General features: G+C 36.0%; 1 protein-coding gene across 3 annotated transcripts; it reads right to left on the minus strand.

Moving 5' to 3' along the window:
- Positions 1 to 186: 186 nt before the first annotated feature.
- Positions 187 to 12637, minus strand: LOC136711516 (rac GTPase-activating protein 1). Of its 3 annotated transcripts, none has more exons than XM_066687832.1 (17): positions 12561 to 12637; positions 11468 to 11553; positions 9458 to 9660; positions 8860 to 8996; positions 8480 to 8558; positions 8216 to 8269; positions 7975 to 8076; positions 5033 to 5165; positions 4681 to 4832; positions 4069 to 4233; positions 3861 to 3956; positions 3546 to 3744; positions 2520 to 2625; positions 2271 to 2403; positions 1900 to 2026; positions 1168 to 1282; positions 187 to 924 (listed from the first exon to the last, which is right to left on the minus strand). In XM_066687832.1, the coding sequence occupies exons 2-17, from the start codon at positions 11547 to 11549 to the stop codon at positions 858 to 860; spliced, it is 1950 nt and encodes a 649-aa protein (XP_066543929.1). In that variant the 5' UTR covers positions 11550 to 11553; positions 12561 to 12637; the 3' UTR covers positions 187 to 857. The 3 variants fall into 3 exon arrangements, with proteins under 3 accessions (XP_066543929.1, XP_066543930.1, XP_066543931.1); XM_066687833.1 differs by having other exon boundaries at positions 11468 to 11550; positions 12561 to 12627; XM_066687834.1 differs by lacking the exon at positions 187 to 924 and having other exon boundaries at positions 940 to 1282.
- Between the last annotated feature and the right edge of the window lie 3608 nt (positions 12638 to 16245).

Raw genomic sequence — 16245 nt, forward strand, 5'->3', positions numbered from 1 at the left:
TTCAGAACCTGATTTTCTTGGCTTTCAGTTAAAAGCATCTCTCAAGTGTAAACAAAAAGGCCTTCCACAAAACAGTTTATGCGGTGCCAAGATGTACTTAATTTTTTATTAATACAAAAAATGCATACACTTCCTTACAAATTAAATTATATTTTTTGCCTGTCATGCTCCAACAAAATATATATATCCGTATTTACCAAAAACGATTCTCTTCCGACACCTCGTTCGCACTCAAATGTGACACTTCTTCCCCCAATTATACAGTAAATGACATGCACATCCATCTTCTATTAGTTAATTTAGTGCGTGTTATGATTTTAAACAAGTTTTTGCACTTGTGTTTATAATTTCAGTTAGATTTACAAAGTGCTTTCACAACAAGCCTTGAAGTATTTTTAAAGTGATCAAGCAAATTTGATAAACAGGATTGAAGGAAGAATAAAATAAGCTTACAACAGAAAAAAAGAAACTGGTTTTCCAAGTTTATACACACAGTCAATGTCAAGGTGCCTATATTACCAATTCCCCACACATCCTTCTTCCTCCTCTAGAACAATCCTCTGTGAAATGGTCATATGAGATCAGTGCTATCTAGCAATTCATAGCAGACGGCCTTACATAAACTTACACTTAATAAATAACCTAGAAAATGTACCCGTTTCATTTGCACTTGAGGATTATCATCTGTACTTCAAAGTGCAATATTCAGACTTGATCATCTCCTGTACTGTTAAGTGCAATATCATGCTTTTTTAATCATCTTATTTTCTTTACACTGACATCAGGACACAAACAAGGGACAAACAACAAATGGCAATCTGATAAACGATAATGGCAACAGAATCAATCTGCCCAAATCAGTTTGGTGATGTAAAAAACTTTTTTCTACTAGAATCACTCTTGGCTTTGCTGCTGCTGTTGAACCTGAAGAACAAATACACAATTGCCACAATTAGGTGAATGGGTTATATTTTGATCAATTCAGGAAAAAAAAGAAAGAAGTGTAGATGGTTTTAAGACGCCGTAATTAAACCGTAATTATAATGGCTGGAGTAAGCAAACACAGTTAAAGTACTTTAAAAAATGAAGTTTGTAATTAGTCACTGATAACTTCACATACATTTCACATGGCAGATGAATACAATATTCAGAAAAACATGAACATACGCAGGACTGAAGGCCGTGCCCAGGGTGGATTTAAATTTGCCTCTCAGGGAGCTGGAGACGGGGGTTTTAGAGATGTTGCTCATCTCCGGTGACGTCAGGGGCTTAAACAGGCGATCTGGGGCAATTAAAAACATAATATAAATTTGCCAAGATTATATGAAGATTGCAGTAACAAAACATTTTAAAAATAATAATGTGTTAGCAGGATAATTTACTTTGGACTTCATTTCAAAACCATCCATATCTGAAAATGACAGACCTGAAACCTGATTTATAAAACCAAAACCCAATATATTTGTCTTGCTGCCATATTGAATGGAAAACAGGCCAATAGTTTTCAGCAATTATCTTCACAATCCTATACGCATTTGTTCATTATATTACTACTAACGCGATGATGCATGAATAGGAATTTTACATTTATTCATGTAATAAAGGACGCGTTTAAGGGGAGTTAGCTGTGCACACTATGAAGAACGCAATGAAACAGGATGAATTCAAGTGATCGGTAAAGACGCTTGGGAAATCTACAGCAGAGGTCCAAAAAAACTCTGCAATATGCTCCACGGCCATTTCTGTGTTCAAAAGGTGCTCATAAAACCATTTAATTATGCTTGTGGTTTGAGAAATGTCCTTTGGAAATGCTATAAAACCTTAAAAATGAGCCCATGGCCTATAATCAGTGTTAAATGAAACATGATGAGAGACATTTAGGATCTGTTAGCACTTTACCTTTTTCCATATAGTTGCTATCGTTGTTGATGTTGGCATCGATCACAGATGAAATGATTTGATCGTTTTCCACCAGGATGAACCCTTTCCAATACTCTGAAGGCAGGGACAGGAGGCGAGCAACCACCTGATTATGCACACAAACATCTTTTTTAAATTAAGCTTGATGAAAAAAATGTATTGTAAGTCTTGGGTTAATCAAAAGAACGTTTCATTCTAAATAATTTTTGGATAATAAGCAGTAAAAAAGCTAGATGTATTAAATAACACTAAAGATTAATATTTACAATAAAGGGTACTTCTAAAATGTCACAGTTAATGATGAAAGTAGTGGTTTCAAACAAATTACTTTAACAAATAAAGGTACATACTTTAGGCTGCAGTGTGGTATCCTTTAGTATCATCATTGGAGAGGGTTCAGGGACAGAGTGTCCAACTATTGTGGGCCCGAATACCCTGGCCAGATTATTCAAATCCATTTTACAGAATGAACTCTTCATCACTCTGGAGAGAGATGAAAATACATTTTCAACAATTCAGTCCTTGATCTTTTGAAATGTGTACCATATTCAATGTCAATGTCCTACCCTGTGGTCAGGCATGGGTCGTCTGAGCTTTACCTTTGCAGATGCAGCATCAGAAAAGCCAGGGTGTCTCTGTTCGGTGGTGGCAATTCTCCTACAGCTTGACACATGGCTGCAGTGCTATTATCATCATCAGGAATATCTATGACGCATACAAAGTACATATGTAGGAATCAGCAGACCTATTCAGCTGCAAGATAAAGCATTTTAAAATGACAACTGACCTTCTAAAGAAGAAAAGAAACTTGTTTTCACATGGAAGATATCATGTGTATGTAACAATTTACTGTCAATCCCCTGAGGTTACAATTGCTTTATTCTCTGTTCTCTTTGACTTTAAACTAGGGTTGGTAAGGTAATGTGCAGCTATTTGCCACAAGATTGTATAGCAGATGCACTTGATTTCTCCTCTCTTAACCAAGTGGAGATTTCAGTTCAACAAGGCTTTCAGTTTTAATACTGTGCTGTACTAGTTATACTTATCCACTGCAGTATTTGGATGGTTGTGCTATTTAAGTGCCATGGAAATTACACAAGACAGACTCCTCTAAATCCCCATTTCAATTTAAACGTTAAACATTGGATATGATGCCCTTGAATCATTGTTCGTTTTCAGCTTGAATTAAACCAATTTACCTTTTGTCATTGCAAGCCAGCTTCTCAGTGACTTACCTTCCAGATTGAGGCTAAATGTACCAGTAATTGCCATCTGAAGTTCAAGTTATTTTTTTAAGAAATATATTGAAAAACAAAAATGTATAGAATGTAGTGGAAATATATATATTTTAATCTATGGAATTTGTAGATGGTTCTGTAAAGACAAAGAGCAGCCTTGAGATAAATGAAACATTGAATAGTTCTTGTGTCTTGAAAATAATAATCATCGTTATCATAATGAAATCATGGCTCGGCATGTTTAGTACAGCTGATGTGTGTGATTAGATATTTTGGGATCTCATTACTAGCTCAGTCCCACTGTAGTATTCATTACTTCTATAAAAAAAATGATAATAAATAGTAATTCACCGGTATGTCAACATAATATTTAATAAATAAACATACCACAGGCTTCCATGAATGCCTTGTGAAGATGAAACGTGACAAGAGGTTCCTTTAACTTCCTCAGAAAGTCTTTGAGAAGTCCACAGACAACATGAATATCATCCACCTTACTAAGAGGAACCATCCCTTTTCCCTGCAAGAATTTCTCCTTCAGCTCTCTAACTACTCGTTCACAGCCGGGCACTCTGTAAATTCCAGTCTGGACCAGGAGAACAACAATAAAACTATTAAGCAGATCCCCATTGCTTTCTGCACATTGAGATTATGGACATAAATCATTGTTAAAGAAACAAAAGGAGTTAAGTGGGGTTTTACCTCTTGTAATCCTCTTTTCTCAATTTCATTCGCACACTGAACAACTATGGGAGGGATCATTGGTGGGACAGAAGGAGCATAATTTGCTAAAATACCCTGGAGGAAAATGTTACAAGAAAAGTGCCAAAAAGCACCACAAAATCATTTTTAGACAGCAGGTTAAGTTTTTAAGCTGTGAGTTGTTGTTTTAGGACTGGCAGTATGGTACCTCCAAATCTGGAGCAGTAGGGTTCGAGACACTGGGATCACAGTAGTAAGAACAGAGGTCCTTACATTCAGGGTGCGCAACCATCCGGCAGTCCCTACACTTCACTGCCATCTTTCCAAATTTGATCCTCTTCCCACAGGGAACACATGTTTCAGGCCTGATAACCTGGTGGGAGGGAAGAGGGGGGGGGTGGCTTAAAGCTGCAGTATATTGCATCTAAGTGCATATTCATCTATTTCTATCTAGAACACCCACACAACAGCATCTCTACTGGAGTAAACGCTGGGTGGAACGTCACATCCCTTTCACGCTGCCAGTCTTAAACAAAAGATCAATACCTCATCCCTGCATAGCAAATTCAGTCTTTTAACTCTCGCCAGAAGGCAAATAAAAGTTTTTATTTTGCACTGGAGATGAAGATCTATAGGAAGAAACTTTCAGCAACAATATATTGATAAACATTCATACACAGTTATAGATTTCACTGACCTATTTAACCTGCATATTCATTGTATAGACACGATATAATAATTATTTAAATCTGCATGTCTGGTCATCTTAACATTTTTAATAAGGAAAATTGTGCAACAAATTAATCAAAAGTGGTCTTACCGTTTTGGATATAAATATATGATGTGATCTTTTTACTTCAGGGACAGTTGGCACATTCTGGGATTTAACATTAGAGTCTGCTTCCATGTCGGTCACACATTCGACATTGTCTGCATTTGTTTCATCATTGATAGTCCAAATCGTGGTTTGTTCTGTAAGAAACTCAGGATATTAAATTATCTTCATAAAAAAATTATCAGAGAGAGCGAGAGTTAGAGGGATAGAGGCAGAGGGATAAATACAATTTTGAAATTATACTAAACTTTTAAATGCCCTGCATGATTTTATTTAAACTAGAATTGAAATTGTTGTTGTTTTTCAGTTATATTTAATATTCAAAATGCAAACATACCATTTAAAGGGGAGAGTTTTCTGCTCCTGAAAGACTTTCTCTTAGGGATGATCTCAATAGTAGACACCGCATGAATGTGACTCCTGTCTTCGGGTATGATCACAGTACTTTTTGGATCAATGGAATCTTTTACCTGGAAACAAAGAGGGGAAAACATATCCCATCTCAGTAGTCAACAAAACAATAAACAGTGTAATTGATTTCATAAAATTAGAACATTATAAATGTATCTCTATCCTTGAATTGAATTTCAGACAGTAATGGATATATATAGGCACACATTTTCACTGAAGATCCCAAAGTTGAAATTCTATTACAAACGTTCTCCAACACTAATGACTCTCTTATAATTACACCCAGTGCCATTGATTTAAGTCAAGATAATTAATATGGTTTGGAAACCTCCCTTTCCTTCAAAGTATGATTAATTTGAAGGTATATAGGAACATGTAGAGGAGAGCCATAAAAGCACAGTGTGCTTGGTCCAGCAATGTTTCCACACGAGGAGGCAAGCAGTGTAAAGATGATGACAAGCCGAGGGCCTGGGGACTGATGAATTAGGTTTCCAACAAGAAGTGACAACATGCTGCCCTTTGTCTATAAAACATACAAGTTCAGGAATAATCAGGTGATTAATGAAGGAATTCTGTCGCAGATAGCATCTCTTTTTGAACAGCTGGGTAACTTTCTGCTAACTGTGCCATGTAACAAAGCCCCGGGCTCAGAAGGGCATGCTTTATTTCTCTTGTCCCACCGGGGTGTTTGATAGTGGGACTGCATTTATTCAGTAAGAGGAGCTCACGGATATAACCTTTGAAAAACTACAGATCCTGTTGCATTAAATGTAAATGCTTAGAGATACACAGACATATGCGTGTGTGTAATGTATATACAGTGGGGGAAAAAAGTATTTGATCCCCTGCTGATTTTGTACGTTTGCCCAATGACAAAGAAATCAGTCTATAATTTTAATGGTAGGTGTATTTTAACAGTGAGAGACAGAATAACAACAAAAAAATCCAGAAAAACGCATTTCAAAAAAGTTATAAATTGATTTGCATGTTAATGAGGGAAATAAGTAATTGACCCCTTCGACTTAGTACTTGGTGGCAAAACCCTTGTTGGCAATCACAGAGGTCAGACGTTTCTTGTAGTTGGCCACCAGGTTTGCACACATCTCAGGAGGGATTTTGTCCCACTCCTCTTTGCAGATCCTCTCCAAGTCATTAAGGTCGAGGCTGACGTTTGGCAACTCGAACCTTCAGCTCACTCCACAGATTTTCTATGGGATTAAGGTCTGGAGACTGGCTAGGCCACTCCAGGACCTTAATGTGCTTCTTCTGGAGCCACTCCTTTTTGCCTTGGCTGTGTGTTTTGGGTCATTGTCTTGCTGGAATACCCATCCATAACCCATTTTCAATGCCCTGGCTGAGGGAAGGAGGTTCTCACCCAAGATTTGACGGTACATGGCCCCGTCCATCGTCCCTTTGATGCGGTGCAGTTGTCCTGTCCCCTTAGCAGAAAAACACCCCCAAAGCATAATGTTTCCACCTCCATGTTTGACGGTGGGGATGGTGTTCTTGGGGTCATTCCTCCTCCTCCAAACACGGCGAGTTGAGTTGATGCCAAAGAGCTCGATTTTGGTCTCATCTGACCACAACACTTTCACCCAGTTCTCCTCTGAATCATTCAGATGTTCATTGGCAAACTTCAGACGGGCCTGTACATGTGCTTTCTTGAGCAGGGGGACCTTGCGGGCGCTGCAGGATTTCAGTCCTTCACAGCGTAGTGTGTTACCAATTGTTTTCTTGGTGACTATGGTCCCAGCTGCCTTGAGATCATTAACAAGATCCTCCCGTGTAGTTCTGGGCTGATTCCTCACCGTTCTCATGATCATTGAAACTCCACGAGGTGAGATCTTGCATGGAGCCCCAGACCGAGGGAGACTGACAGTTATTTTTTGTTTCTTCCATTTGCGAATAATCGTACCAACTGTTGTCACCTTCTCACCAAGCTGCTTGGCGATGGTCTTGTAGCCCATTCCAGCCTTGTGTAGGTCTACAATCTTGTTCCTGACATCCTTGGACAGCTCTTTGGTCTTGGCCATGGTGGAGAGTTTGTAATCTGATTGATTGATTGATTGCTTCTGTGGACAGGTGTCTTTTATACAGGTAACGAGCTGAGATTAGGAGCACTCCCTTTAAGAGAGTGCTCCTAATCTCAGCTCATTACCTGTATAAAAGACACCTGGGAGCCAGAAATCTTGCTGATTGATAGGGGATCAAATACTTATTTCCCTCATTAACATGCAAATCAATTTATAACTTTTTTGAAATGTGTTTTTCTGGATTTTTTTGCTGTTTTTCTGTCTCTCACTGTTAAAATACACCTACCATTAAAATTATAGACTGATCATTTCTTTGTCAGTGGGCAAACGTACAAAATCAGCAGGGGATCAAATACTTATTTCCCTCATTAACATGCAAATCAATTTATAACTTTTTTGAAATGTGTTTTTCTGGATTTTTTTGCTGTTTTTCTGTCTCTCACTGTTAAAATACACCTACCATTAAAATTATAGACTGATCATTTCTTTGTCAGTGGGCAAACGTACAAAATCAGCAGGGGATCAAATACTTTTTTCCCTCACTGTACTGTATAAATCTATGTACTGGCTACATCTTCTATATTGCCAGCATTGGTACATCAAAATCAAACCACTGTGCTTGTACTTACACTCACATAACTGACCGTGTTAGCATGAGTTCATGGACAAATTTACCCATAAGCCCTCATTCCTTTTCACACAAGAATACCGTATATTATGAATTGTATCTATAACTTTTCTGGTTTCTCATCATAAGCATTTTAGATTTACTGGAAGAAAAAAAAGAAAAGAAAAAATAAATATATATATATATAAAGCATTACTAAAGTCTTACGTATTCAGCTGGCTTTGATGCTAAAAGGTCACCCGAGTGTCCGTTGACCCGACCACGTTTAGGCTGAACAGGAGCCCCCACGACCGGAGCAAGTGAAGAACGCTGGAAATGTCATATGGAAACAAAAGCAGAGCCTCAATATTTATGCACTAAATCAGGCACATATAATTATAATTAATTGACAATGTTTCTTCAGATAAAATGTGTTCTTGCTAGGCTTACATTAGAAAATACTTCTTACTCTTTTTTCCCGGGCTCTTGACTTCAAAGGTTTAATCACAGAAGTGTCCAGGTCCTGCAAGATACAATATTTGCACACTCACGATGGGTGGGTTAAATGCTTTAGTTTAACATCAATTTGTATGGCATTCCTTTTAACAGAGAACACACCTCATTTTGACTTTAACTTATTTGTTAATTACATGAAATGACATGAATGAAACGCTTCCAAAAACCAGATTGTTTTCAAATACGGGATAAGCTTTGAAAAATATAGGGGTCCTACCAGGTCATCATCAGTTCGGTCATAACTAATATCAGAATGAGACAGAAATGAGTTGCCGGATTCATCAATAACAGATAATCTGGAGAGCAGATGTACAAAAAAATTATGATTAATCACATGAATCAGAAAACCTGCACAAAATGTTCAAGCAGAATCAGTGCAGACTTGGAAGATATTCTTCAAAAGGTGAGGACATTTTAAATACATGTTGAATGTGCAGGCTGTATATCATCATTTAAGTACTTAAAGTGCTGATAAGTTCTGTTTGTTTGTGGTTTGCAGTCTGTTCTAGTGTCATTTACATTATAGTGACTATAACCATTATTTTACAGAATGTGAACAAATAAATTAGAAGCAATCTACCCGCATTTCACTTTTACCTTCTCCCCACAATGTGAGTTATGCCTGTTCCCTTTGTATTGAAGTTAGCCAGCACATATTTCTGTTCTTCATTCAGGTAAGCGCTTGACTGCCCATCGTGCATGAGAACTTCACAAATCAATTGCATCTGCCGTTCCTATATATAGAATATATATATTTTTTATATATATAGTAGAAACATCTTGGTCAGGCCTTCATCCAGCATGGATATACATATACGTGTGCATTAGTAACATTTACTCACTCTCTGATATGACTATTTGTATGCATTAACATTTTCTTTCAAAGAGGAAGCTTCCATATATATTTTTAGATTGTCAGAAAACCTCTCATGCAGTTTATCATATGCACTGTAGCTGTAATGCCTCAGTAAATCCTTAACATAGTCAGCCCCACAGTGGGAAAAGTACAATCTATTTCAGATTAAACAGCTCCCTCTCTGAACAACTCGACTGCATCATAATGGTATATGGCAGGTAAACGTTCTCTCTAACTCTAACCTGATGATCACAAAATCAAAATTCTTAACACTAAAGAATATCATTATTTATCTTTAGAGATCTCTTTGGTTAACGTCATTTTGCATTAAATGCTTACGAGATGTTCATAATCTCCTTCTGCTTTGTGCCGTTTCTTCATTTCAACATCAACCTGGTTCCTTGCATGTTTCAGTTTTACCTCCAGGGCTGATTTAGCCAATTCTGATTTCAGGAAAAGCTCTTTGAACTTCTTTAGTTCTAGCTCTGACTGAAGCCATTTTTTCCTCGTCTCCTCATAATTCCTCACCAGCTGAAGGAATTCTGAAACACAAAGACACAAACAGCTTTGTGACTAAATCCTGACAAAATAATTGATTTAAGTATGCATGGGATTAGCAGTTAACCATTGTATTTTGTACATAGTTAAGTTCTTACATCTGGACTTTATTCACTTTAATAAATGTATTCTTGAAAAGTGATATCTTATGCATGATTACATTCGGGGGGTTTATAGAGGTTCATAATGTTGGCATCATTTACACCTTTTCAGGGTGTTGTGGTTCCTTGTCATCTTTGCTAAGGTGCCATTAATTTTTTCTATTTTGAACGAGAGGACGTGACAAGGGAAAACTATAAATCACATGATTTCAACCATTACTCTGGTCTCAGGTTCTGTAAAGAAAATAATTCTACTAACAAGTGCTTTACATTCACAGCATAACATTAACTATCATGGCATGCAGACAAAGTAATGCATTATACATTTGTTTTTACTGATTGTGTTACCTTAAGGAAACAAGGCTCAACCAGTAGCCTGCACTATATGTTAAATTAGTGACCTTAGTCTAAGTGATCATGGGGGCAGAGGAGAGGTGTGTAATTGCATTTACTTATTCTGAACAAAAATGGTTTGTATTCTTTATCAAAAAGAGACGGTTTTGAGTAATTAGTAGCAGCACAATACCATGGGCTTCAACTCATCTCTATAAGTTTGTACAGGATGTGTACAGCTCAATGTTCCATCATTTTTTATTATAAAGGAATACACATAAAAGTATATTCATAAGTGGAACAACTGTATTAACTAGACTGTGGAAAGAATATAAAAGCTAGGTTTGTTTTTCCCCCCACATTTTTAAAATTGAATAAACTACTATGTGATTTAATTCCCTACTTTAGCCTGGTCATTTCAATTATCATACCTTTATGAAGGACAAAAGTGGTTAATGTCCTTGGTAAGAAAAAGTTTGTATATAAAGCAAAGGCATTTCCAGAAAATTAAAGAAACCTTTTAAGCTTATTGGAAAAAAGGACAAAAAAAAGCTAGGGGGGGGGGACCTCAACCATCTGAATAAATGTTTACCTCTATAAATTAATGAGTTTTGGGTTGCAATGTCCGTAAGCAAACAGCCTTGGTAAAATGTAATAAGCTTACACAAAAAAGGGAATTAACTTAATTACTTTTACAACAATCTATCAAGTTGACAATAAAATAGCAATCTTCACAGGCAAAGCCTAATTTTTAACCCTGGTGTTAGGAATGGAAATTCATTAAAAAGAAAGAGAAAAGGACAAGTTATACTTTTCCAATAAAACAACAATGAAACTAAAACTAAATATGTACAGTAACCCACACAGTCAATCGTTTCATTGCATTTACAACCTTGTGTCCCAGCCAATAACTATTTTGAACTTACGTAATAGATTGTCAAGTATTTGTAAAGTAATTTTACCTAGATTAAGAGATTCTGAAGAAACTGATATTACATGTCGGTCTTTCAAGTGGTCCTGAAGTTCTCCCTGTTTCCGAGAGCTTTGATCCCACTGAACTCATCTGCTTAAGCAAATTATTTCCTGAATTAAACTCTTAGTTGTTTTCAGTCCTTAACCAGGCAGGACTTTCAAGGTACCTGGAACTGGGTTAACTAAGGATTTTAATTAATCAAATTACTGTGACTAAGCTGTCAGTTAAAAAAATAAAAATAAATCAAGAGCTCAATCTATAAATGTAAGCTAGCAGACACCAGGGTACTGTGGGGTAATGATGGGGAAAAAACCTTATTTAATATTCTGACTAAACAGATGGTAATATGTAAAGAAACACAAGAAAAAATACAAAAAAACATACCAAGTTCTGGGTTTGTACTGTCATCCACAGCAATTTTAATCAGACACAAATTCAAAAGCTCCTTCACAAATGTCTCCCCCATTCTGCTGTGGAAGAAGAAACATAAAACAAAGAAGACTTTTGAAATGCAGTAAAATAGTACTTAGTAAAGTCTAATATAAGTAATGCTTGTTGTTGACATTTGCCTTCTTTATATTATATACACTGGTGGCCAAAATGATAGCAGCCATTTGAAAATCTTAACAAGGTCCTTCCTTAAATGATAAACTAAATGTATCCATTAACTTATACAGATGTTCAATAGCCATTTGACAATAAAATGTGTAATATTTTGTCACTAGCAGTTACTCACATTATGATCTATATCTATCATTCACAAGGAGTGCTGATGAAATAAGGATAATATGATTAAATAATCTTGAAAATCTTGTTGAGATTGACAAATCACAAATGCCTAATGTCCAGTACACAATGAAGGTCTGAAAATGCACTGGGTACAGTGTGATGAACACATGAATCAACTCCTTTTTAAGGCCCGGGGAAACATTTCCAAGAAATTAAGCCTGTGATACTGACATTCATAATACCAGGTTTGTTATATTTAGCAAACTCACAAAACAAAAAGTCATTAGTGTGAAAAAAGAACTAACATGTTTAGAGATTTACACAAATGTATCAACAGGTGGCATCACAAAAGCCATTCCAGCAGTAAGGCATCAATCTTATCTGTCATGAACTTACATTTGCAAAATCGAATTTTTAGTATTGATCCCATTTCCCAGATCCACCCTTTAAGCTTAATAAGGGTATTGAGTCCTAGATGTTGTTTAATGAAATGTAAGACTGGGGTCAAGTTGGAAGATGAGCAGGTCTGTGATTTGAAAAAGGATCATAGGGAACTAATTTTGGCTCCCATAGTAGCTTAAAATTAAATAAGACCATGAAGCTACAGCTACTAAGAACAACAACTAATATATACATTCATATATAAATATATTTGCATTCTAGAATAATACTTAAACATATGGATACAATGCAATACAACGAAAATATCCATACTTATTTAAGACTTATCTTGATTTACATACATTACCTTAAACTTCTGCTCAGTTCCGCTTCCGGGAAGTTACGTCAGCAGCTGGAGGACGCCGATGCGGAAGAAGAGCTTCGTGGGCGTTTAAATTGAAAAAAAAAAGGTAAGTTGTAATTACCGAACAAATACAATATGGGCGATAGAGGTTACATTTTCACAACACTGACCCTCTGTTTCTTTGCGATGATACCGATATGCATTTCTATTCGTGTCATAAATACTATTATTTTTGAACAATAAAAAAAGCTGCATATGCATAATCTGCTGCAAATTATAAACACCTTGCTAATGTTATTGCTCAAAAACTAAAGCTTTGGTGACTATGTCTGTGTATCTCAGCAGCATGAAATCTCGTTTTACCTTTACGTATTAAAATCGACGCACCAAACGTCACGTCTGGAAAATTCACGAACACGTTCTAGTCCTGAGTATCAGACAAGTTGCAACGTTTTACGTCACTAAAGGATATTATATCATTTATTAAGACCACCCCCCACATACATACACACACTCAAAAACAACAACACATACATATCTTTGTTTTGTAATTCACGGTAAAGCAGTGCTTGTCAACACATACACTCAGAGCTTGTTGCAAACTGATGAACTCCCAATTTAAACGCCACCCCAATGTCTTCTCCAACCCTACGCGGGATCAGGTGACTCGCCCGGGCTTTATACGAGTAGATCTGCATCGATAGAAACTACAGTACATATCTACATTCAAAACCAGCTCGGATACACTTAAAGGTGTAGACAAGCGGGGTGGTTTTGTATTATTTTTACTTTGTAGGCGCCCCCTTGTTGCATCTATTGATTTCGATGTTAAAAAATTGGAGACGCAATTGGAGACCATGGCTGTTTTTATTGATTTTTTTTTTTAATATGCAATTGTCAGTGGATTTCATAGTTTAGTCAAAACCTGTACTCAATATTTACAAATGGTACATGTGATATTCCCATGGTTAGAGAGAGATTTGTGTCATTTGCGCTCAGTTAAACTTGAAATCACTAAAGCGCAGCTTGATGAACGATCCCCATGGAGGAGCTTTACAACCTAACTGAAAAACAGCATGCAGTATGCATGTTTTTACTACGGAGAAAGTATATCAGGCTGTAAACCATTATTTTGTATAGTTTCTCCATACTACTGTGGTTTGTAATTGAGTAGGACTTTATGGTTGAGTTCGCCATTTGCCTTTTCATGGAAGAGACCCTGCTTTTGTGGATTTGTGTATACGTTTCTTTATTTTCTCATTTATTTTATTTACGATTTTCATTGTACTAGTTTGTTGCTATTCGGGCCTTAGTTCTAGTTCTAGTTCGAATTCGAATTCTGATTCTAATGTCTCGTATTCAGGCTTAGTCGTGAAGTTAACTGGTTGTAATAAAGCATTGCAGACTAAATCTGGAGGCCAGTCATTTGTGTACAGTGTAGGGTGTGAAGTTCATGGAATAGAGCCTATTAAACATATTTCAGTATTTCAGTCTTGGGTCGGTCTAAACAAGGAGCTTTTAATGTTATGAATATATAAAATGCCACATTGTACCGTTATACCTTTGGTCATTAAAAAAACAGTTCACCAAGAACCATATTGTCTACTAAATATAGAGCTAAATAACACCCATTATTTCCCACAGAGACCTGTTCTCGTTTTTCACACTGCATTCATTGTCTAGGATTTAAAACAAAGTTATTGTTTAAGGTAGTGGATGATACGGTGATAGATTAAAACGGTTAAAAAAACAACAACAATATTATATACAAATACTTGATTCAGTTCAGAGCGTTATGTCATAAATAATACATCACAATGTACAACTCCAGATCTGTTTTTAAACAAAAAAAAAAAAAGCTGAAATGTCTTGGTCAATTGAAGATGATTAACCATTCTAATCATGTTCTTGGTATAAATGTTCTATTAAAGAAGGAAAATGCAATGGCCTTTGCTAAGAGGGTATTTTAATAAAGTGTAGTGGTAATAACATGCTTACAGTTCATTGGGTTTTTATAGCAGACTTCGTCAATATGTTTAATTTTCATGAGAGATTAGGTTTACTTTCCTATCTAAGAAATCACTCTAATTTGTAAGCAAATATGTTCTGATGGGTAATTAAGTACAACAAACAAAAATATGAAAGGCATTCAGAATGCATATCTCTTTGTTTGCTTTATTTATTTATGAACAAGAAAATAGATTAAGGTGGAAGGAAAACAGAAACAAGAGGAGGAAGCTGAAGACATGAGGTTAAATTAATCCCCGCTGAAGCATGTTTGGTTAATTGGTTGTGATGCACATAATGCAAGTTGTTGTTTTGGCCTAGATTCTGAGTCTTTGAATCAGAAAGGATGGCATATGTGAGGTTCTTGTTCTTTATACATTAGAGCTGTGAGGTTTACCTGGATATTGAATGCAATGGCAGGTGGAAAATGTTACTTTTAGCTGGAAATTGATGTTTTAGTAGTCGTCGATGGAAATGTGTATGTGGTAATACTGTCCTACCCATTGCTTCAAATCATGGTGTGATTGAAAGTCAAAACCTTTTGAAAAGTATGCATTCTTTGCAGCACAGTTAATGCATGGGAATAATAGGCTGTATAAGGTTCCTCTGTGTAATGGCACTATCAACATTGCTTTCAAAAACAACAACTGTATAGAAACATACATGTTATATAGCAAGTACATTTGTTTTAAGATCACATTTAGAGTTAGGGTTAAGTGTCCATTAAGAAGTTCACCAGCAGTGTCTACTCTGACTGTTTAATCCCGCTTTATTTTCAGAACATTACACATTTTTTACTAGAGTGTATTCTACTACATAATACACATTTTCTAGATTGATAATACGTATCATTGTCTGGAATTAGCTTATTTTTTATGCAGCAATGGGATAATTAATATACAGGCATTACGGTTCTAGTTTGTGCGTGTGTGTGAGAATCTCATGTACGTTACACAAGGTTTTAAATTGATTTATCTTTTTTTTTTTTATACACATGTAGGATTTAAAGTAATTCCTAGTCAAGAATATCCAGTATGCCAAACAGTCCTATCATTTTAGTAGGAATATATAAAAGATTGTCCTACCATACATTCACATAGGGTTCATATCTAACTGTCTATATATGTGTTACATATCTTTATTTCAGCAATTCAAAAATGGTAGTATTCTCAAGTGCAATCAAGATTGTTACTACATATAGGTTTTTTAGATTTTTCTATTCATCTGCTGAGAATTGTCTGTCTGCTCTAATGTATAAAGCAAGGTAAGTATCAGTAGGAGAATTGGAATTTTCTTAAATTATTAAACAGGGCTTTACATCTTCTCAACACATTGTGAAGAAATAAGATATGCGTTGCTGTGACAACTTGTCACGATTTTGATAAAGTAGCTGACTGAAAATCTTGTACATCTTGCACTCATTGTTTTTTATTACTCTAGAGAAGTCTGCCTTCTACAATTAAATATAACTTTTACAAAACAGGTTTCTAAAGTTTTGTATTAGGAATGATGAAATACAATGATAAGTGTGACAACTACTTGACTTTTGCCTTTGAGACACAAAAACAATGGCTTTTTTCTATTCCTGAATATTTATGATTTCTCTAAAGGAAGTATTTATGTACTTTAAGTGTTGCTCAAAATTGATTTGTTGTTGAAGGCAATTTTACCCGAAGAGAGA

This window comes from Amia ocellicauda, chromosome 16 (genome assembly GCF_036373705.1).
Source record: "Amia ocellicauda isolate fAmiCal2 chromosome 16, fAmiCal2.hap1, whole genome shotgun sequence".
NCBI classification, from domain to species: Eukaryota; Metazoa; Chordata; class Actinopteri; order Amiiformes; family Amiidae; genus Amia; species Amia ocellicauda.